The 21,411-nt window shown below is 40.3% G+C and overlaps 1 protein-coding gene across 1 annotated transcript in view; it reads left to right on the forward strand.

The window, feature by feature from the left end:
• SULF1 (sulfatase 1) overlaps positions 1-21,411 on the forward strand; it is a 193,549-nt gene that overhangs the window by 127,955 nt on the left and 44,183 nt on the right. Inside the window, 5 exon segments of the mRNA XM_012463652.3 lie at positions 7,583-7,733; positions 8,656-8,831; positions 10,550-10,678; positions 10,957-11,013; positions 12,162-12,291. Of these exon segments, the coding sequence (XP_012319075.2) occupies positions 7,583-7,733; positions 8,656-8,831; positions 10,550-10,678; positions 10,957-11,013; positions 12,162-12,291 (643 nt within the window).

Genomic DNA, 21,411 nt, shown 5'->3' on the forward strand with positions numbered 1-21,411 from the left:
AGGAGTGAGACAGATTGAAGACAAGCTGCCGATTATAGTGCGTGGGGCTACTCAATGACCAGCTTCCTTAGCGAAAATATTAGCAACACATTCAAGCCAAGGGATGCAAGAAGTTAAGTACTTTGCAGAAATATTTGGCAGGCCCTGCAAACACTGAGCAAGAGGTTGTAGGTTCTCCCCAATTGCAGGGATGCAAGTAACGTGAACACTTGGCTTTCGGTCTTCTTCCTTGGTGGTCAGGCATCATCTGGATAGCTTTCATCTGGCGTCGGGTTATAACTACCTGACCCTCTCAGACTGGGGCGAACGTATCATCTTTCCAAGGTGGTTGCCGTTCCCAACAAAGAGAGGAAACCAGTTCACCATTGGCCCCTTAGCTTTACAAACTGATGGTAGAGCTTATGCTTACCAAGGAAGAATGAGAGTGGATTATCGACCACTTGTTGACAGGGAAAATGCTTTAATCAAACTGTAACTCAGCTACTCATGGCCTCTGAAAAATTAGAGGAAGCCTCCATCGTAATAACACACATAATAATCCTATTATTATAAAGCCCTTTGCTCTGGCTAAGACTCTACTTCTCAGTAACTTACTTCTGCAGAATTGCCGTAGGGATGCAATTCCTTCACCACCACTTTAACATACTTCTCTCTCCTGGTCTTGGTGATGTCATGATACACACCTGTGGACAAAAGCTATGACAGGGAAAGAGACATCATTTACCTCCCTGACGATTCTACGGGAAGCTAAGGGACCCCCTTATCACCTCTCTACAAACTATGCCCCGTCAACTTTAAACATTTTTTGTTGTTATTTCAATTTAACAGTTCCTTCTTCCCATACCTGTAAATGTGTGTGACTGTGTGTGTGTGCATGTACATTCACACACACACAAATACACAAGTTCAAGTGAAATCTAAACTCTTGGTAGAACAGTCCATGTGCACTAATTTGCAAGAGTTGTTGTGAAGGTAGAGCTTATGAATAAACATAGGATGTCAAAGGAAAAACTCCCTCTGTGTAAGCCACAGGACAAAGGTTTTGAAACACCTTCGTTATCTAAAGCTGGAAAGAAATGTCTTGCCTTAAAAGAATTTGCAGATTCCTACCTCTTTCCACAAACACATGAAAGGACATGCTTTTGAAGACGAGAAAAGTTTAAATTCTACCAAAAAGAAATTCTGATTTGAGCAGAACTCATTGCTCCCTTTTCTCTCTGTTTCTACTTTGTTCTTCTCTGGGTGGATCATGTGCTACTTACACTGTCAGCGTTGGTGTTGCGGCTTACTCGCATCCCTGAAGTCAAGCTGCACAACTCCAGGCGGGCAGCATTCAAATAAAATATCATGTGAATGACACCCTGGAGTTTAGCTTTGTCCTGAAGACAGGGACAAAAATGCTTGATCTCTTTACCTCCCAGTGCCGGGTGAGCATGCCTTCAGACAAAGTAGTTGCACATTCCATTGTTGCTTCGCGAATAAACATGTTCACCTCACTAAATAGCTGACATGAGAACATTTTAAAAACCATATCAAAACTATTTAAACAATTGGCTTTATGAATTTAAAGGACACCTAGTGATACTCTAATTCCATAGTTTTTTAGATTAAAAAACAAAGACCCATAGTCTATATTTTTTAAATGAAGACCCAAATGGTTTTGTGAAGGTCACATGAGTAGTTAGGGACAAAACTCGACTGAAACTCAACTCTCTTGGCCAGACTTACTCAGTTTACATCACAGCCACAATTCAGATTAGAGCTATAAACAATTCTAAGCACTCGCACAATTCTAACTGGTGTTTATAGATTCATTAAATGACTCTGAATTATTTTTCTTCTTATATACCTATAATCCAGATCATTTGGTATTATCTTGCATATGTTCAAATGTTACCTATCTATAGATATTTGAACTCGGGTGGGGAATATCTCCACAAAGTCAACTAGGTAAGTTGAGTTTTAGTGAACTGAGATGGTGCAGCTTGGGAGATTAAGTATAGAATTTCCAATTTAATGCTTTGAACGTGTGCCTCAAATCCGTATCACTGGCTTATTCTGGGAATTGAAGCCTACTTCATTTCTCAGAGAATGATGGGCCTGCTGTCAGTACCCTTTAAGGGTTAGATTATTAGGGTTTTTTGTTTGTTTGAGACTAAACAAATGAAGAAAACACATGTTTAGATACAAATCACTAGAAATATACTAATTTTCACTGGAGTGACAGCAAAGGCCCTCAGCAGTAAAAATGAACTCCTAAATTCTTTGCAATTTCCCAAATATAGATTTCATATATAACACATGCAACTCTTGAAACTCTTTCTTTGCTAGTAAGAATTATTCTCCTAAAATACCCACCTGTCAAAAAGAAAGGTAACATTATTGATTTTCAGAATTCTTAGTTCTGTCATGTCAATAAGCAATACCGGAAAGAAAATCAAACATCCAGGAGAATTGGCATGATGGTGAAGGTTGAGCTTACAAGTACAGTGGACTCAAGTATCCACGATCCAGCGTAATGAGCAATAAATCCAAACGAGAAGTGACTACCGAAAGCAATACGCAGGGAGGCGTTGCTGGGAAAAGCTGAACTTTTATATAGGGTAATAGTCCACGGAGGATTACAGGGATGCCTTCTTGGGAGTATAAGGTCTGGAGTGTGCAGTTCTAGGTGAAGCCCTTATCTAACAGGCAATAGAAACGTCTTCCCAGGTTAGGTAACTGTGACTCTACCTCCAACACAGATTTTAATTTTTTTAAGAAAGCAACAGAAATTCAAAAATGCTAGGCTAGTCTTTTGGCCTCTCATGTTATAAAGCAAATGGCCAGTGTTGTGTTATCTACCTTTTCATGGATGCATCCAGTGTGCCTAGGAGGGTGAGACTTTATTCTGTATTTGCAACAAAGTAGACACAGCAACTGACGGGAAGATACCTGAATGGGAAGCTGGTATTTGAAATCAGGATGAAGGCTAAGATTTTAGGACTTACTTTTGATAGTAAGAAATAGATACATCAATTTTCCTTTTGATGACTGGGATCTCTGAGGCATGTTGTGGGGTGTGACGTCGTAGAAGGGGCACTGCCGAAGAGCTGCCCCGGTACATTATTTCTGAGCCACCGCTGTGCACTTTACTTCCTCATTTGTAAAATGGAACTGATATGTCCTGCTGTGTCCTCAGAGTTGCTGCAACAATCCAATGAGCTATTAAGGGATAAGTTCTTTTCCAGCTACCTATGAGAATGGGTATGGTATGGTTCCAGAATTTGCTCTCTAGAGCCACAGAAATCTCTTAACCCTCACAAGAACTCTTTAAAGTTGTTATCCCCATTATATAGATGAGGAAACTGAGGCTTAGACAAAAAGTTGTCCAAGATCACATACTATTAAGGAACAGAGCTGGGATGAAAATTTGAGTCTAATTCCAAAACATTCTGGAATAACCCAATATGTGGTTTTCCATTTCTCCCAATAACAGATACCTGATTTTTCAGTGGCTTGTGATCCAGCTGACAGCTCCAGGCCCTATTTGAATAATTTGAAGTCAATCTTTAGTTAGGGAAGCAGGCCTTAATTATCACTGGGGAACAGAAGGCTGCATCTTCGAGGAATTTGGCAGACCTCAGCAGGAGGCAACCACAGGCCTTTCGCAAAAGATCACTTTTCAACAACATTGTCAATTCCAGTGACCCCCGACCTTCCACCTGCAGGTCCCTGAACAGCTGCTGTTCTGTGGGAAGCAGTGGCAGTCTGTCTTCCTTTAAAAGGCACATACACACTCTGTCCCTGCTGCCTGCTGAGATCCCACCTGGGACCTCATCCCCAGAGCTGGGGGTCACCTCCCATATGAAGAAATTAAGAAAAATAAGAAGGGGGGGGCAGGGGAGGACAGCTTTGACAACAGTCCCTGAACTCTCCCTTTTAATATAAGCCAGATTTAACATATGTCATTCTGTAAATCCGGGAGTCCAATTTCAGGCTTATAATTTGCTGCAAGCTTCCCTGTTCCTGCAAGTGGGGTGGAGCTATGCCAAGCACATCAAGGTAACTGGTGGAAGATATAATTTGCCCACTGTGAGCCTGCATTTCAGTTCCCTATTGTAATTTTTATTTGTGTTGAGGTTTTGTGGTTTTAAAAAAGTCAACTAGATTTATTTTTAAATTAAGCCAACCCAACATCAAAGGCAGTAAGTGAAGGATGTTGAGGTATTATAAAGAAACCCTGTGTAATCTGTTATAGCTGTATTCTTTTTCAGGTCATGTATCAGTAAATGGTTAGGGGTCTTTCACGACCACCTTGCTATATTTCTGTGACCTCGAACTACCCCCATGGGCGAAAAACTCTTTTTGAGGGGATTTAGAAGCCCCTCTCTCCTCCTCCTCAACCTCTTAACCTAATCCTGTTTGTAACACGACATGCTGCATGAAGAATAAGAAACATGGGCTTAGGTCCCTCCCCACTTCCCTTCTGACTGTGGTTTACTTTTAGATATGATGAACTCTTTCAGGCCAAAAAATAAAAAATAATGGGCTATTTGGTTCATGAATCATTTACTTTGGTAGGTAGGAGAGAGTTTATATTGAAAGTTTGTCTTCAGAATGACAGGTCAGGCTGGGGGTGGTGGCTCACACCTGTAATCCTGGCACTTTGGGAGGCCGAGGCAGGCGGATCACAAGGTCGGGAGATCAAGAGCATCCTGGCTAACATGGTGAAACCCCATCTCTACTAAAAACACAAAAAATTAGCCAGGCATGGTGGCACATGCCTGTAATCCCAGCTCCTTGGGAGGCTGAGGCAGGAGAATCGCTTGAACCTGGGAAGTGGAGGTTTCAGAGAGCTGAAATGGAGATCATGCCACGGCACTCCAGGCTGGGCAACAGAGTGAGATTGTGTCTCAAAAAGAAAAAAAAAAAAAAGACAGGTGAAGAGTTTGTTTTAGAATACTATGGATTTTTACCAACCCAGATAACACATGGGAGTTACTTGTTCATTGACTCATGGAGAAAATTCATGTGCCTCTGTTATAGGCACTTTAAGTGCTGTATATATATGGTGGTTGTTCCTCAAAACAGCTTCTTTTTTTAGATGGAGTCTCGCTCTGTCACCCAGGCTGGAGTGCAGTGGCATGATCTCGCTCACTGTGACCCTCCACCTCTTGGGTTCAAGGGATTCTTCTGCCTCAGCCTCCCTAGTAGCTGGGATTACAGGCACTTGCCACCACGCCCAGCTAATTTTTGTATTTTTAGTAGGGCCAGGTTTTTGCCATGTTGTCCGGGCTGGTCTTGAACTCCTGACCTCAGGCGATCTGTCTGCCTGGGCCTCCCAAAGTGATGGGATTATAGGCATCAGCCACCTCGCCTGGACCAAAACAACTTTTTAAGAAAAGTGCTATTAACTCCATTTACAGATGAGCACATTTGAGCCACACCCTCTTTTCCACTCTATGGATCTTGTCTCTTTAAACATGAGTTTCTTGAACTTCTGAGCATAACTGAGCCACTTTTACAGACAGCGTCTTCTGAGCTCAACATTATATTATTTGTGCTGCTGTGCTTCTACTGGGTAATCAGCACTCATGCTGGTCACCAGGGTAACTTTGTGAACCAAGAAGGCCAAGGATCCCAAACCAGCATTTTCTACTATCAAAAGAGAGGTTCTGCAAACCTACCGGCAGAAGAGAATGTATAATAGCTGGTAGCATTTATACGGCCCAGTGTGCATGGCAGTGTCCCAGCCTACCACCATGAATCTCAGAAACTCCAAGATTTCCCCATGGGAAATCCACACCACAGAACAAGTGGAGGACTCCGTCAAGACTCTTGAAATCAGTGAGCTCACAGTGACTGATTCTTTCCCTAGTTTTATAATATAATATAAATAATGGCATGGGGTCATGATCAGCCATCATTATCCACAATATTTCACTGATGGGATCCTCCCCAGAACAGAAACAGGGAATCAAATTTCTCAGTCAGATAAACTATTGCTCATTCTTTGAGGCTGCCTATTTGTACAGTTGTGGTTCATATTAAAAGCAATCTCAGATGTAGGAAGCACCCCTCACTTTACTTTTCATTCATTTTGTTAAAGAAAATGGGCTTTGGAATTCAGTCCTGTTTCTACCACTTACTAGTGTTTTCAATTTGCAGGAGTTCCTTAACTTTTCTAAGCCTTGATTTTCTCAGCTGTAAAACAGGAATAATAACCCTATTTTACAGAACAGCTGAGACAATTAGATGAGTTAATGTATATAAAATGGTTTGCACAATACTCAACACGTGTTAAATTCTCACTCAGCTTTTAATATTAAACAACCTCTATGTGCTTAATAACATTGAAGGAGAAGATTCAAATGGATTATAGTCTGTGAAGAGTTAAAATATAAACAAATAATTCTCAGAGTGAGAACTGTCATAGCATAGACATCTTATGTGCCCATGCCAGAGCATGAGGTGGCAGTATCGAATGGTTGAGGGAGTTCAGTAAAACATCAAAGAGAAGGTGACATTTTTTGAGTACGCAGTGGGAGGCATGGGATACCACATGGATCTCTGCGTAGATTAAATATAGACTTGAACTAACCTATCCTGGAACAATAGGACCGTTTCCTTGTGGCTTACAGAAATTATTCCCTGCACCTATATTGATTTGTTTATTAAATGAATAGCTTTATTTATTTATTTATTATTTACTGAGACATAGTTTTGTTCTTGTTGCCCAAGCTGGAATGCAATGACTTGATCTCAGCTCACCACAACCTCTGCCTCCCGGGTTCAAGCAATTCTCCTACCTCAGCCTCCCGAGTAGCTGGGATTACAGGCACACACCACCACACCATGCCAGTTTTGTATTTTTAGTAGAGACAGGGTTTCTCCATGTTGGTCAGGCTGGTCTCGAACTCCTGACTTCAGGTGATCCACCCACCTCAGTCTCCCAAAGTGCTGGACATGAGTCACCGTGCCTGGCCATGAATAGCTTTATTGGTAAACCTGTATATTGCAGAAGCAGACTTCGTTATCATTCCCACAAATCCAATTAAATTTATGGTATCCATATACAAAACTCATAAAGACTAGATATGTAAGTAATCAATAAAATACTATTCTCAAGTATTCAAGAGAAAAAATGTGTTGAAATGATGGTTCATCATTCCAAATAACGTATTTGTGACTATATTTAATAGCTTCATTAGCAATAAAATTTTTATGAGTTAACGTCAATAAGACTATTCCCTTGTACCTTACTGAGATTTTATCTGTAGATTCATGACATAACCATAATCATCTTGATGTGTTTCTTACACATTTTATTCAGTGAAACCAAATGAACTTCTAATGACACGCTCAGCTGCCAGTCATGGTTTTATACATTTGAATGTATATACCTTCAGAGGATATTTGCTGTTAGGGGTGGTGAAGACTTCATCTTCTTATAAATGCAAACAGAAGATAGTTGGAAGAGGAAAATGTTTTAGCAGTGTCTCAGTTGTCTCTCCTTAATGATTATTTCACAACCTTGAGATATTTTCCTAAATGACTAAGTTAGAAACATATAGTAAGATTTCTTTCTGGATATTTTCAGAACTCCTAGTTATAACTATGCACCAAATATGGATAAACACTGGATTATGCAGTACACAGGACCCATGCTGCCCATCCACATGGAATTTACAAACATTCTGCAGCGCAAAAGGCTCCAGACTTTGATGTCAGTGGATGATTCAGTGGAGAGGGTAAGCACATGAACCTACCTCGGTGATAGTTTTTGGCCCAGCATCCTTTGTGTAGATTCATTCTTGCCAATCCTGTTTGGTTTTTTCCCCTTCATTTTCCAGCCTGATATTGAGAGAGAAAGAAAGAGAGAGTATGCATTTAGTGGCTTAATCATCCCTCTCCTATCTTGTCCTCATTCCATCTACCTCTCCAGGGTTGGTTTCCCATGGAGCCAGTAAAAAAAAGAGGAGAGAAAAATCAAATCAGTGTAAATCAGGGGCCACATCCTCAAAGGCAATAAGGAATGATGGAGCGTGTGGTGAACTTGAACTTGAACTTGAACTTAAGGGCCCCATCTAAAGCAACAGCAATTACTCAGCTCCAGCTAAATTTTGCCATGTGGAAATGTGGATCAAGTATCAGCAGGTCTTCTGACTTTTTAAAAGAAGCCAGAAACAAAAAACTTTATTTGAAATTTTCTGAACTTTAAAGCATAATATAAGCCAAACAAGACATGCCTTGGGCTGGATTTAACTGGATCAGGCTCTGAAGCAGCCTGTTTTTAACCCTTGGTAATTAGATATGTGATGATAAAATTGCTTTAACAATGGATTTTTCAAAGTAAAACCTATGAAGTTTGGTGGTAGAGGTTGTTGTATTCGGGGGGGTGGGGCATGTTTTTGTTTTTGTTTTACCAGACAAGCAAATAAAAAGTCTCTAGGTAGAATGTGCCAGATTCCAAAAAGTTACATTTTAACTTTACCATTGGACCTTTTCCCACCAAGATTGTAAGCAAATAGAAAATGTGGATAACGTTATTAAAGAAACTCTTGCCTTTTAAAAATAACAGGAAAAAGATTTGGGGGCGATCGTGGCAACACTATTGAGCGTCATCTTACTCCAGCACAATTGATTCTGACTTGTTCCTGTGCTGTATTTCAGCTGTATAACATGCTTGTGGAGACAGGGGAGCTGGAGAACACTTACATCATTTACACCGCCGACCATGGTTACCATATCGGGCAGTTTGGACTGGTCAAGGGGAAATCCATGCCATATGACTTTGATATTCGTGTGCCTTTTTTTATTCGTGGTCCAAGCGTAGAACCAGGATCAATGTACGTATTTCTCTGTTTGCAACAGTCAACTGTCGTACCTCATGTGTGTCTAAGATAATTCAATTACCAGTCTCCATATCTGGTTTCCTTTCATCCAAAACAAAAAAGGATGTATGTGGGTTGGTTAATTTAGAAGATGAAAACCTTTTCCCCGCTGCCACATCTTAAATTAGCTGAAGTATACTACTTGAAGAAAAAGGTAAAATAACTGAATCAATGACTAATTCTCTCAAATTGACTGGAATCCATGTCTTTTTGGTCTGTGTACAGAGATAGGGTGTGATCATCTGGGGCATCATCCTTCTTTGAATCAGAGATAACCTGTTATTTAAAAAAAAAAAAAAAAATGCCATCCTTTTAGTGTTTAACTTTTTAAAAATTATTACTCAAGCACTGTTTTTAAAAGATAAATTTTTTAAAGCTGGCTTTTGTTTTAAAGGGAAAAAAAGATGCCATCCTTTTAGTGTTTAACTTTTTAAAAATTATTACTCAAGAACTGTTTTTAAAAGATAAATTTTTTAAAGCTGGCTTTTGTTTTAAAGGGAAAAGAGCTTAAGGACTAGACTGCTACTTCTGCCACCGTAGGCAGGTCACTGCATCTCTTTGCATCTCTATTTTCCCATCATAAAATGGCCTTGCCAATCACCTCAGAATGTTTTGCATAAAATGGGATTACATCTATGAAAGAATTATGGGAAGACTAAAAGAAAAAGTGGAAGTGGAATCCAGAAGCTGGAATGGCCCTTAAAAAGCATCTAGCCTGGACCCCTGATGTAACAGTGAAGCTAGGCAGGCAGCATCAGTGCTCGTCTCAGATCCCTAATTATGGAAGTGGTGACAGTGGGGCCCAGAACCCAGATGTTCTGAATCTCCCCCATCCACCTCACGTGCTAGTGCATCACACCACATCCTGGAGAAAGGGCGATTGAAGTAAGAAGGATTTCTTTGAAGGATGCTTCCTAAGATTATTAGAAACGCCCTGGGAATTGTCAGCTCTATATCTAGAAGGCTTTATGTTTTAAGGACGAGGTAGCAAAGGTTGAATTCAACTGCAAAAACTGTACATTCCTTTTTTAAATATTGATTTTAAAGCCCTTGTTCAACAGAAGAGTTATGGACTATTGAGTTTTAAGCAAGAGTATGCACACTGCAAAAAACATGTATCAGGCTGCCTCTTGCCTGGCGATGTGGTCAGACCACAGGGGTTTCCCCTTTTGATTCATTAATGCCCATTGCCTTATTTTTCTCTGTACATAAATTAGGAGAGAGAAAACATTTATGTAATTTTTTAACAAAAAGAACCTTGAGCATGTAAAATAAAACATGCATGCCCAAATTCTGAAATTAATGCTTTTGGGAGGCATGAATCTTTTCCTGACTTCTCATCTTCATCCTACTTAGTTTGTCCTTTTCACAAAGGACCCATCAAATGTTAAACTCCTGTAGACAGAGCTTTAGCGTCTATTTCTTGCTGTTTAAAGAAGGACCAGGCAGGCATCTCTCCAGCCTGACTCTCATGAGAGTCAGTTAATCTTGCTCAGTGCCATTGCTGTGATCACATACCCACCCTTGCCACATGCAACCACTCATGCCTAGGAGACCAGTTGAGGGGGTGAGAAGAGTGGAAGGCCATCGAGTCACTGCTGTAGAAAAAGCAGCCTTAAGTGCCACCTTCCCCTGGCATTGGATCTCAGCCATCACCATCCGCCCCTTTACAGAGTCCCACAGATCGTTCTCAACATTGACTTGGCCCCCACGATCCTGGATATCGCTGGGCTCGACACACCTCCTGATGTGGACGGGAAGTCTGTCCTCAAGCTTCTGGACCCAGAAAAGCCAGGTAACAGGTGCGTCACTATTCCTCTCTCAGCCAACCCTGAACACACTGAGCTCCGGCCGGTGCCCAGAGCCAGCCAGCAACTGAAGACATGGAGGCAAATATGCCTTGCCCACAAGGATCACCCCCAAGCTGAGCAATTTTCAGCTGCTTGTGAATAGCACATTGATGGAGATGCAGTCGTGGTCTGTGGAAAGTGAGAGGTGTTTCTTTAAATAAGCTGTTAGCACAGATCCATTTGGAAAAATGTCCAGATGCCAACAGTAAATATTATCATTTTGTTTTCAGGTTTCGAACAAACAAGAAGGCCAAAATTTGGCGTGATACATTCCTAGTGGAAAGAGGGTAATTATTGGTTCCTGGGGTGCTTCTGGGAACCAGTCCTAGTGGGCAGCTCTCCCTGCTGGGTATTTTTTTTTCCTCCTTATTTTTGTTTACTAAGCATGCAGATTTTGTAAGCCTAGTTACAAGATTGAGTGGTTTGCTACTTATTCTCTAGTGGCCAGTAGACTAATTATTGCTGGATCAGAATTGTAAAGAATAAACTCTCAAGTTGGTTAATTGGTGCAAAAATACAGTTAGATAGAAGTTATAGTATTTGATAGCATAGTTGGGACCTTATCGTTAACAATAATTTATGGTATATTTTGAAATTGCTGGAAGTAAAGAATTGTAATGTTCCCAACACAAGGAAAAGATAAATGAGACAATGAATATCCCAATTATCTTGATTTGATCATTACACATTGTAGACTGGTATCAAAATATCATACATACCCCCAAAATATGTATAATTATGATATATCGATTTTTAAAATACCAAAAAAGCAAGACAATGATGACTCCACACCCCCCAAAAAGAACAAATGCTCCTAAGATTGGCCCAAACCCTTTATCATGGGTGTAGATTTACTGTTGCATTTCTCACTGTTGTTTTCTAATCAGACCAGTGGATTGAGTTTCTCTACCATCCTCCTCACGTTCTTCTCTAAGCTGCCTCCAAGGCTTACCTGGCACCCTTCTTCCTACTTCCTACTTCTTTCTCTTATGTGCCTTTCCTAGTTTTAAATAGATAAGTGTATGCCATTGTGATTATTTCCAGTGTCATTTCTGGGTTTTCCCTTTTGATTCTTCAATGCCCATTGCCTTGTTTTTCTCTGTACATAAATTAGGAGAGAGAAAATATTCATATAATTATTTTAACAAAAAGAACTTTGAACATGTAAATGAAACATGTAATCCCAAATTTTGAATTTAATGCTTTTGGGAGGAATGAATCTTTTCCTGACCTCTCATCTTCATCCTACCCAATTTGTCGTTTTCACAAAGGACCCATCAAATGCTGAACTCCTATAGACAGAGCTTTAACATCTATTTATTGCTGTTTGAAGAATGTGGAGTCATGTGATAGGGATAAAAAAAGAACAGGCAGGACTCAGAGATGGTAATTCAGATCACTTCTCACATATGAAGCTTTTCCCTTTTTGTCGAAGCAAATTTCTACGTAAGAAGGAAGAATCCAGCAAGAATATCCAACAGTCAAATCACTTGCCCAAATACGAGCGGGTCAAAGAACTGTGCCAGCAGGCCAGGTACCAGACAGCCTGTGAACAACCAGGGCAGGTGAGTGACACTGGCTTTCCTTATCACCACTCATGCGCTTCTCCATCTCTAATTTAGAAAATTTTCATCATATAAAAAAATGTACGTTTGTGTATAAATAAGCTTTTCCTAATGGCCATGAGGGCAAGCTCAGAGACACCTCTCTGTGAACAGAATTATATAACTGGTTCAGGCTGGGCCTCCCCATTACTACTTGGGCTCCCTCCAGCTTACAAAGATGATGATCTCAGAGAAAATTCTATGCCAAAAGACACTGGTTTCCTCTGAGAAGAAGATTCCTGCTATACTAGTCACTGAAGAGTTAACTAGTCACTGAAGAGTTGCCAAGAGGCTGCTTAGTCAAAGCACAGGTGCACGCTGAACCTCTGGGCAGTGAACCACCCCAAGAGATAAGATGAGGCCTTCACCCTAGGCTAAAGTCAGATGTCTTCTTACCCCCAGTAGAGGACGGAGGCTGTGACCAAGCTTGCGGAATGAGAAGAGAAACCATATTCCATTTGTTTATTGTTCCTACTTCTGTTCACAAAGGTTCTGACATCAAATATTTCATTAGAATAAATCCTCTTTGTTAGTAGAAATATTACTGTAGAAGCCAGGCTACTCAGAGCACCAGCTATTATCAGTAAGAATAAAAGAAATACTGTGTGATGAATTAACATTGCTTTTAAAGAAAGCAAGAACATATGAATTTAAACCAGTTTAGAACCAATGATTTTAAATACTCTTGATTGAAATGTATGCTAGCCGAAAGAAAATGCTGTCATGACAGGAGGAACTGAACTTCTGCCCAAATCATTGCAGCTTAGAACAAAATCAGAGGAAAGTGAAAAACACTAACACATCGTGAGCATTTGTCTTACGTGAGGCATGGTACACAGGATTTTGTATGCATTTACTGAATTTAATCCTCACATCTGTAGAGTGAGGTGGGCATTGGCATCCCCATTTTACAAATGGGCAACTGCGATTCAAACAGGAGTTGTCGGATTCAAAAACTCAGGCCACTTGCTGCCTTCCAAGGTAAGTTACAATAACCAGGTGAAGAGAAGTTCAAATCTTCTGTGAGTCTTTTTTAATTTAACTGACCTCTAGATATCCACACAATTTGCCAACCAGTTCAAGATGTCAGACTCATGGAAAGAGTAGGTAGCTAAGTTATTATTAAAATGACCTCACTTATTATACACTTATTATATGGTATCTAGCTTTTTGAATAGACATTCATAACAAACAACTTGATCCTTATACCCTGCATTTCCTCATGCTTTCTTGTACACAAAATCCCTTTGAAATAGAAGAGGATGGGGAGGGAGAGCCGTTGAAGGAAGGGCTAAATCTAAGCCTTCACTGCATTCTAGTATGTCTTAATTTTCAAGTGTTTAGTGGAGAAAAGCTTAGACCTATTCATTATATTTTAATTTGCAGTCTTCAAATCTTTCTTGTGAAAGCTCCAAGTATTATTATGAATAAAAGCTCAGAATTGTTTTGTAGCTCTAAGATGATTTTTATGAGCCAGCCTCCATAGGCTAATTTACTCTTATTCAGGAGTTGCAAATGTTCAGTGTTAAATATATCTCATGCAAATTGGTGATCTTGTTACTCTTTTAGCTCTAAGAGGTGAACATTATAGCCTTTGGGAATAAGGTACATTGCCTACCTTTCAGTGTATAATTTTACAAACCTCTCCATATGGCTTGCCCTAAAATTTTAATATAGGTCCTAAAAGGCAAATGTAACGTAAACTAGATTATGGTACTTTGGCACAAGCTTTTCACTCACGAGCTGAATGCTAACTATGTTAAAAACTTACTTTTGCTTTTTCATATTTTTCTAAGCTTGTTTTGGCCCCATGAAACGCTTTCGTATCTGGAATTTTCCTCCACTGTTTGATTTCCCTGTGAACCAGTCTGAATTTAGATCCATCACATGGATAGATGAAAACGTCAGCAATGGTCTCTTTTAGAAAGGCCTGAATTCATGAAACAAAGAATTAGGCTATGCCCCTGATGGTGATTTCGTGATTTCTTTCCATAGAATTTCTTAACATTGGTCCTGAGTGAGCTTTAGAAATGAAGACCTGGAGTGTATTTCTGATTGCCTTTAGCTTCAGTGTGTCCACAGAACTAGTGAATTGTTACTCTAAACCTGAACCAGCAGAATCAGCATCCCTGGGTTTGTCAGAAATGCAAATTCTCTGGCTATTGCAGATCTGAATCAGAACCCCAAAGGGTGAATCTTTGTATGTTAACAAGTCCTTCAAGTAACTCTGATGCCCCTGAAAGTTTGAGAAGCACTATTCTAACCCACGATTGTGTTCACTGGTGGTCCTCAAACCATAGCTTAGGAATCTAAGAACTTCAAGAAAATTTTGAGCCTGAATCTTTAAAGCAGTTACCGAATCTGTGGGTCAAACCTGCTAGCTGTGTTGTGTGTTGTTGTTTTGTTGTGTTTGAGACAGGGTTTTATTCTGTCGCCAAGGCTGGAGTGCAGTAGTGCAATAATGGCTCACCACAACCTCGCCCTCCTGGGCTCAGGTGATCCTCCCACCTCAGCCTCCTGAGTAGCTAGGACTACAGCCACACAACTCCATGCTCAAGTAATTTTTGTGCTTTTTTAGAGATGAGGTTTTGCCATGTTGCCCAGGCTGGTCTGGAACTCCTGGACTCAAGCAATCCACCCACCTCGGCCTCCCAACGTGCTGGGATTACAGGGGTGAGCCTCCGTGCCCAGCCGGCTCTTTGTGTTCTATCAATTTTGTTTTCTTTTTTTCTTTTGAGATGGAGTCTCGTTCTGTCACCAGACTGGAGTGCAGTGGTGCGATCTCAACTCACTGCAACCTCCACTTCCTGGGTTCAAGCGATCCTCCTGCCTCAGCCTCCTGAGTAGCTGGGACTATAGGTGCACACCACCATATCCAGCTAATTTTTGTATTTTTAGCAGAGACAAGGTTTCGCCATGTTGGCCAGGATGATCTCGATCTCTTGACCTCATGATCCACTCACCTCGGCCTCCCAAAGTGCTGGGATTACGGGCGTGAGCCACTGTGGCCATCAATTTTTTATATCTTGGCTTTTTGCCCTTTCTTTCTGGATAGTTTGAAGATTATCTTTTTTGGCAACAGTATCACTAGCTTTAAAAAAAAAAGGAAGAAAATTCAGAATAATAATACTGAATTGTTCAGGTTCAAGGTGGTGGCTGAGGCTAGAACTGACCTGCTTGAAATCCTCTGTGTCGACAACTTCGCTCGTGGCACGTGCCCTGCTTCTGTTCCTATTAACAAGGTTAATGGCCTTCATTCCAAGGCAACACAGTCTTGGGTTTTGACACTCCATGGGGTACAAAGGGAAAATCAGCACAACTAGCCTTATTCTCTTCACTCTTAATCCCAAAGAGACAGTGAATGCCCCCTTCCTCCCACATCTTTGTGCCGGGTCACCTAAAGGCTGTTTGATGGAGTCAATGCAGGTTCATGAAGTAAGTCAATAAAGGAAAGAGATCCAAAGGTTTTGGTTGGAACATTGGCAGCCACCACTTTCTAGTTGTGTCTTCTCAAATAGGTCACTTACTTTCTCCTGAGTCACAGGTTTTCTACCTCCAAAATGGAGATAATTAACCTCACGCTTGTGATAATTAAGTGATATTGTATGTGTAATGTACTAAGTGAGACTGAGATTTTTCTCTAGTGTGCGAATATTGGGTGTTGTTACTGTTCCAGGCCATCTTACAGGCTGTTTTCAATTCTATGAAGCCAGTAAGAATTAAAATGGGCTGAAGCCGGGTGCAGGGCTCACGCCTGTAATCCCAGCGCTTTGGGAGGCCAAGTCGGGTGGATCACCTGAGGTCAAGAGTTGAAGACCAGCCTGGCCAACATGGAGATACCCTGTCTCTACTAAAAATACATAATTAGCTAGACATGGGGGCGCACGCCTGTAATTTCAGCTACTCAGGAGGCAGAGGCAGGAGAATCACTTGAACCCGGGAGGCGGAGATGGCGGTGAGCTGAGATCGCACCATTGCACTCCAGCCTGGGCCACAAGAGTGAAACTCTATCTCAAAAAAAAAAAAAAAAAGAAAAAAGAAAAAGAATTAAAATGGGCTGGAATCCCAGAGACTTGGCATCACTTCTTGACTATGTGAACACAACAACCAGCAGGGACTAATTAAGACAACATGGACATATGTGTTTGCATTACTTCCATGTTCCTGAATTAATGTGAGATGGAGTATGAATTCCCACCACTCTCTCAGCTGGGCATTGCACCCCTAGGCACGTTTATGTACAGGCGCTCCCTAGCCCCCCACACAATCACAAACATGCACATGTGCTTACTTATGTGCAAATCTCAACCTCTGTCTTAAAGCATGTTTGTTCCACAGAGAACAAAGAGCAGTGATGCTTGATGCTGGCGGCACATTAAACTCACCTGGGGCCGGGCACCGCAGCTCATGCCTTACTCCCATAATCCCAGCACTCTGAGAGGCTGAGGCAGGAGTTGTAGATTCCTTGAGCCCAGGAGTTCTAGACCAACCTGGGCAACATAGGGAGACCCCATCTCGACACACAAACAAAATAGCCAGGCATGGTGGTGTGTGCCTGGAGTACCAGCTACTCAGGAGACTGAGGTGGGAGAATCACTTGAGCCCAGGAAGTCGAGGTTACAGTGAGCCATGATCGTGCCACTGCACTCCACACCGGGCAACTGAGTGAGATCCTATCTCAGAAAAACAAAAATAAAATAACATAAAATAAAAAATAAACTCACCTGGGTGGCATTTGAAAAATGCTGATGCACACCTCAGACCATCCAGGTTAAAACATCTGGAGATGAGGCCAAGGAATCTGTATTTTTAAACAAGGTTAAGAATCACAGGCCTAGAACCAGAGAATATCGAAGTTTGAAGGAATCTTAGAATCTTCTAAGGTGATCGGTATCATTTTTCTGATGAGGAAATTTAGGTCCAGAAAAGTTAAACTACAAACCCAAAGCCAAAACCTGTGTCTCTTCACTTCGAGTACTTTCTTCCCTGTAACATGCTGCCACTGCAAAATTGCCAGACAGATTTTCCCTTTGAAACTATGAATGGCAGTTGCCTGACTGCACATTTGAATCATATGGGCACATTAGAATCGTATGGGCAGCCTTAGAAAGGCTTCTGTTTAAGTCCCAGCCCAGACAAGTTAAATCGGAACCGCTGGTTATGAGACCCAGGTATCAGTGTTTTTTTCAAGCTCCGCTGATGACTCATATGTGCAGACAAGCTTGAGATCCACAAATGTCAAGTGGACATTATTGGGTTGGTTTTTCTTCTTCTTCTAGGCATAGGTATTGGTGTCTTAAATAGGAACTACATAAAAGCAAAATTTCCTGGGCATCTTATTTTGAAGTACGCTTTATATATTATCTGGCATTTAAGAGGTAAAATGCACCCTGCTTTGTTTTGATAGGGCAAATATCAAGTCATTTTGATGGATTGTTGAATTCCAACATCTTTACAATTTAATTTGCCTTTCTACTATGGGATCAATATAAAACCAAACATTTGTTTAAAAATCTGTGAGGACCTCAACATCATGCAAGCTGATGATATTATACCAGAAATAGAATGTCGTTTGTTGAGTGGAAACTGGGTTAGCTGCAGGATCTATGTTCTTATCCAAAATTTACCCCTTTCACCATATATCCCTCTGACCCTTTATGACCAGCTCCAGAGCATGAATAATTTACCACTGAGATCCTCCTAGAATTGTTAGCTTTCCAGAAGCGGACAGCTTGTTTCTAGAAACTCACTGAAGCCTGGTCAAAATGGCAGCATGGTTCATCGACGTCTCCCCCTCGCCTACCTGATTCCAGAGGGCGCATCCGGAAGGATTGAGCTCCCAATGCCATCCTCTTGCTGAATTCTCTGTGCATGGGTTCATTGTGGACCATTCAGTCTTTAAACCTTGCTTCCTTACCGCTTCAACCCATGCTGAAACTCACGTCTGAACAGTTGTGCATCTAATTAGATCTTTTGCTTCTGTGCATTCACTGTGAACAAGTCAGAAAAAGACAAACATGAGAATAGGCATTTCACTCGTGAACTGTATAATACAGTCCCATTCTGCTTAATTTGTGCTGTGTCTTCTTTTCCACCATTTCCTAACAGATCACCATAGTCAGGTACTCCTCTATATTTCTTAAATGTTACATGTGAATCCCACTTTCTCACTTGCATGGATGTTTTTAGCTCTCTCTTCTCACCTAAGGCCAACCGGAAGCCTCACACTACCTTCATACCATTCTCCTTTCCATCAGTATCCTGTTCAAGGTGTTTGGGATTATATCCTGGATCTACCATTGTCTTGGCATTTGACTATGTGCAAGTTTCTTAACCTAATTCTGCCTCAGTTTCTTCATCTGTAAAATGGGCATCATAATAGTTCCTGCCTCATTGGTTGTTGTAAATATTATATGAGTTAAATATGTCAAGCATCTGGGACAGTGCCTAGGACATAGAAAGCACTCAACAAATGCTGGTTGTCAATCATTGGCCACGATCAGTTTACCAATTTCATTTTCTAGAAATTGCAAGAATCATACATCTTCCAACATTCCAGTGTTGACTTTTACAAGTAATTATCCAGATTAAAATGTATGAGGTAACATTTCTCTCTCTTCTACTTCCCCCTTTCTGCTCTCCCTCCCCCTCTCTTTCCCATCTCACACCATCTCAAAGAAAACAGGAGATAAATCTCCCTGGCACAAGTAACACTATTTCGTATTCGTGAGAGACAATTTGACAGTGACTCGAGCTAAGAAGCAGTTTGGACAAAGATGTGAATATGGTCTTTGTATATTCCCCAGTGTTAAGATAATTATTTTAAGCACATGTCCACATGCAGGTAACTGTTTTTTATGATGTTCATTTTGGCATGAAGAATAATCAGATTATCACAAAATTACTGTACAGTTGTGACATTTCAGAGAACATGATTTGACCTGCATTATGACCAAATCTATGTCATAAGACATATGATAACCAAGAACTAGTGTGTGTTTATGTATAAAATTAAGCTTTTACTGCAGTGCACCTTTGAAAAAGTTGTAGCCAATTTTTTAAATTTTTATTTCAATAGTTTTTGGGATACGAGTGACTTTTGATTATATGGATAAATTCTTTGGTTAGATTTCTGAGATTTTAGTGCATCCCATCACCCAAGCAGTGTATACTATGCCAAGTATGTAGGCTTCTATCCCTCACCTGCTTCCCAACTTCCCCCTCCAAGTCCCGAAAGTCCATTATATCATTTTTATACCTTCATGGCCTCATAGCTTAGCTCCCACTTGTAAGTGACAACATACAATATTTAATTTTCCATTCCTGAGTTACTTCACTTAGAATAATGATCACCAGCTCCAACCAAGTTGCTGCATAAAAAAATACATTATTTTGTTCTTTTTTATGCCTGAGTAGTATTCCATGGTATATATATACCACATTTTCTTTATCCACTTGTTGGATGATGGGCATTTAGTCTGGGTTGTGTATTTTTGTAATTGCTAATTGTGCTGCCATAAATATTCCTATGCATGTGTCCTTTTCACATAATGACTTCTTTTCCTTTGGGTAGCCACCCAAAGTTGCTGGATCAAATGGCAGGTCTACTCTTAGTTCTTTAAGGAATCTCCGTCCTGTTTTCCATAAAGGTTGCATTAATTTACGTTCTCACCAGCAGTGTTAAAGTGTTCCTTTTTGCCATGTTCATACCAACATGTTTTTGATTTTGTTTTGTTTTGTTTTTTACTTTTTAATTATAGACATTCTTGCAGGAGTAAGGTGGTATCTCATTGTGGTTTTAATTTGCATTTCCCTAATGAGTAGCGATGTTGAGCATTTTTTCGTGCTTGTTGGCTGTTTGTGTATCTTCTTTTGAGATTGTCTATTACTTTCTTTACCCTACTGTTAGATGGGATTATTTGTCTATTTTCTTGCTGATTTGTTTGAGTTCCTTTATAGAGTCTGGATATTAGTCCTTTGTTGGATGCATAGTTTGCAAATATTTTCTTTCACTCTGTGAGTTGTCTGTTTACTCTGCTGATTATTTCTTTTGCTGAGCAGAAGATTTTTTGGTTTATTTAGGTCTTATTCATTTATTTTGGGTTTTTTTATATTTGCTTTTGGGGTTTAGTCATGAGTTCTTTGCTAAGCCAATGTCTAGAAGAGACTTTCTGATGTTATCTTCTAGAATTTTTATGGTGTCAGGTCTTAGATTTAAATCTTTGATCCACCTTGAGTTGATTTTTGTATGAGGTGAGAGACGGGAATCCAGTTTCATTCTTCTACACGTGGCTTGCCAGTTTTCCCAGCACCATTTATTAAGTAGAGTGTCCTTACCCCAGTTTATGTTTTTGTTTGCTTTGTCGAAGATCAGTTGGTAGTAAGTATTTGGCTTTATTTCTGGGTTCTCTATTCTGTTCCATTCTATATGCCTGTTTTTATGCCAGTACCATGCTGTTTTGATATAGGCTTGTAGTATTATTTGAAGTCAGGTAATGTGATGCCTACAGATTTGGGGTTTTTTGCTTAGTATTCTTTTGACGTAGTCAATTTTTTGTTGTTTTGTTTCTTACTATGAAAATGGGCACAAGTAGACATAAGTAAGAACAGAAAACAACATCCTTAGCCAATCTGAGAAATATTTGCAATTCAAAATGCAGAAATTATTATGATTATTCAGTGGATACTTCAGGAAAGAAAAACAACCAGAGGTCATTTAATATTGCACTAAGTATTTTACATGGAAAATTGTTCTATGAGATACATATTATTCCCATTTTAGATATGAAGAGACTGAAACTCAGCTGGGAAAGTAACTTGATCAAAGTCACAAGAATGACAAACCTGAGTTCAGACCAACATCCTGGTGACTCAAAGCCTCTGTCTCCCTCACTAAATAATAATTATTTTATACAGTTTACCACCAGAAAATATTAGTTTTCCCAGGATTGAATAAACCTTTTAAACGCCAATTATAGCACTTCTCTAGGTTCCTATAGTGCATCTTTTCCTTAGAACTTCAAAACACTCAAGCAATCCATTCTCATGACTATCCATGAGGCCAGGAGGAGCAAGTATTAT

Source organism: Aotus nancymaae, unplaced genomic scaffold (assembly GCF_030222135.1).
Source record: "Aotus nancymaae isolate 86718 unplaced genomic scaffold, 86718_ANA_hifiasm-v0.15.2.pri h1tg000036l, whole genome shotgun sequence".
In the NCBI taxonomy this organism is placed as follows: domain Eukaryota; kingdom Metazoa; phylum Chordata; class Mammalia; order Primates; family Aotidae; genus Aotus; species Aotus nancymaae.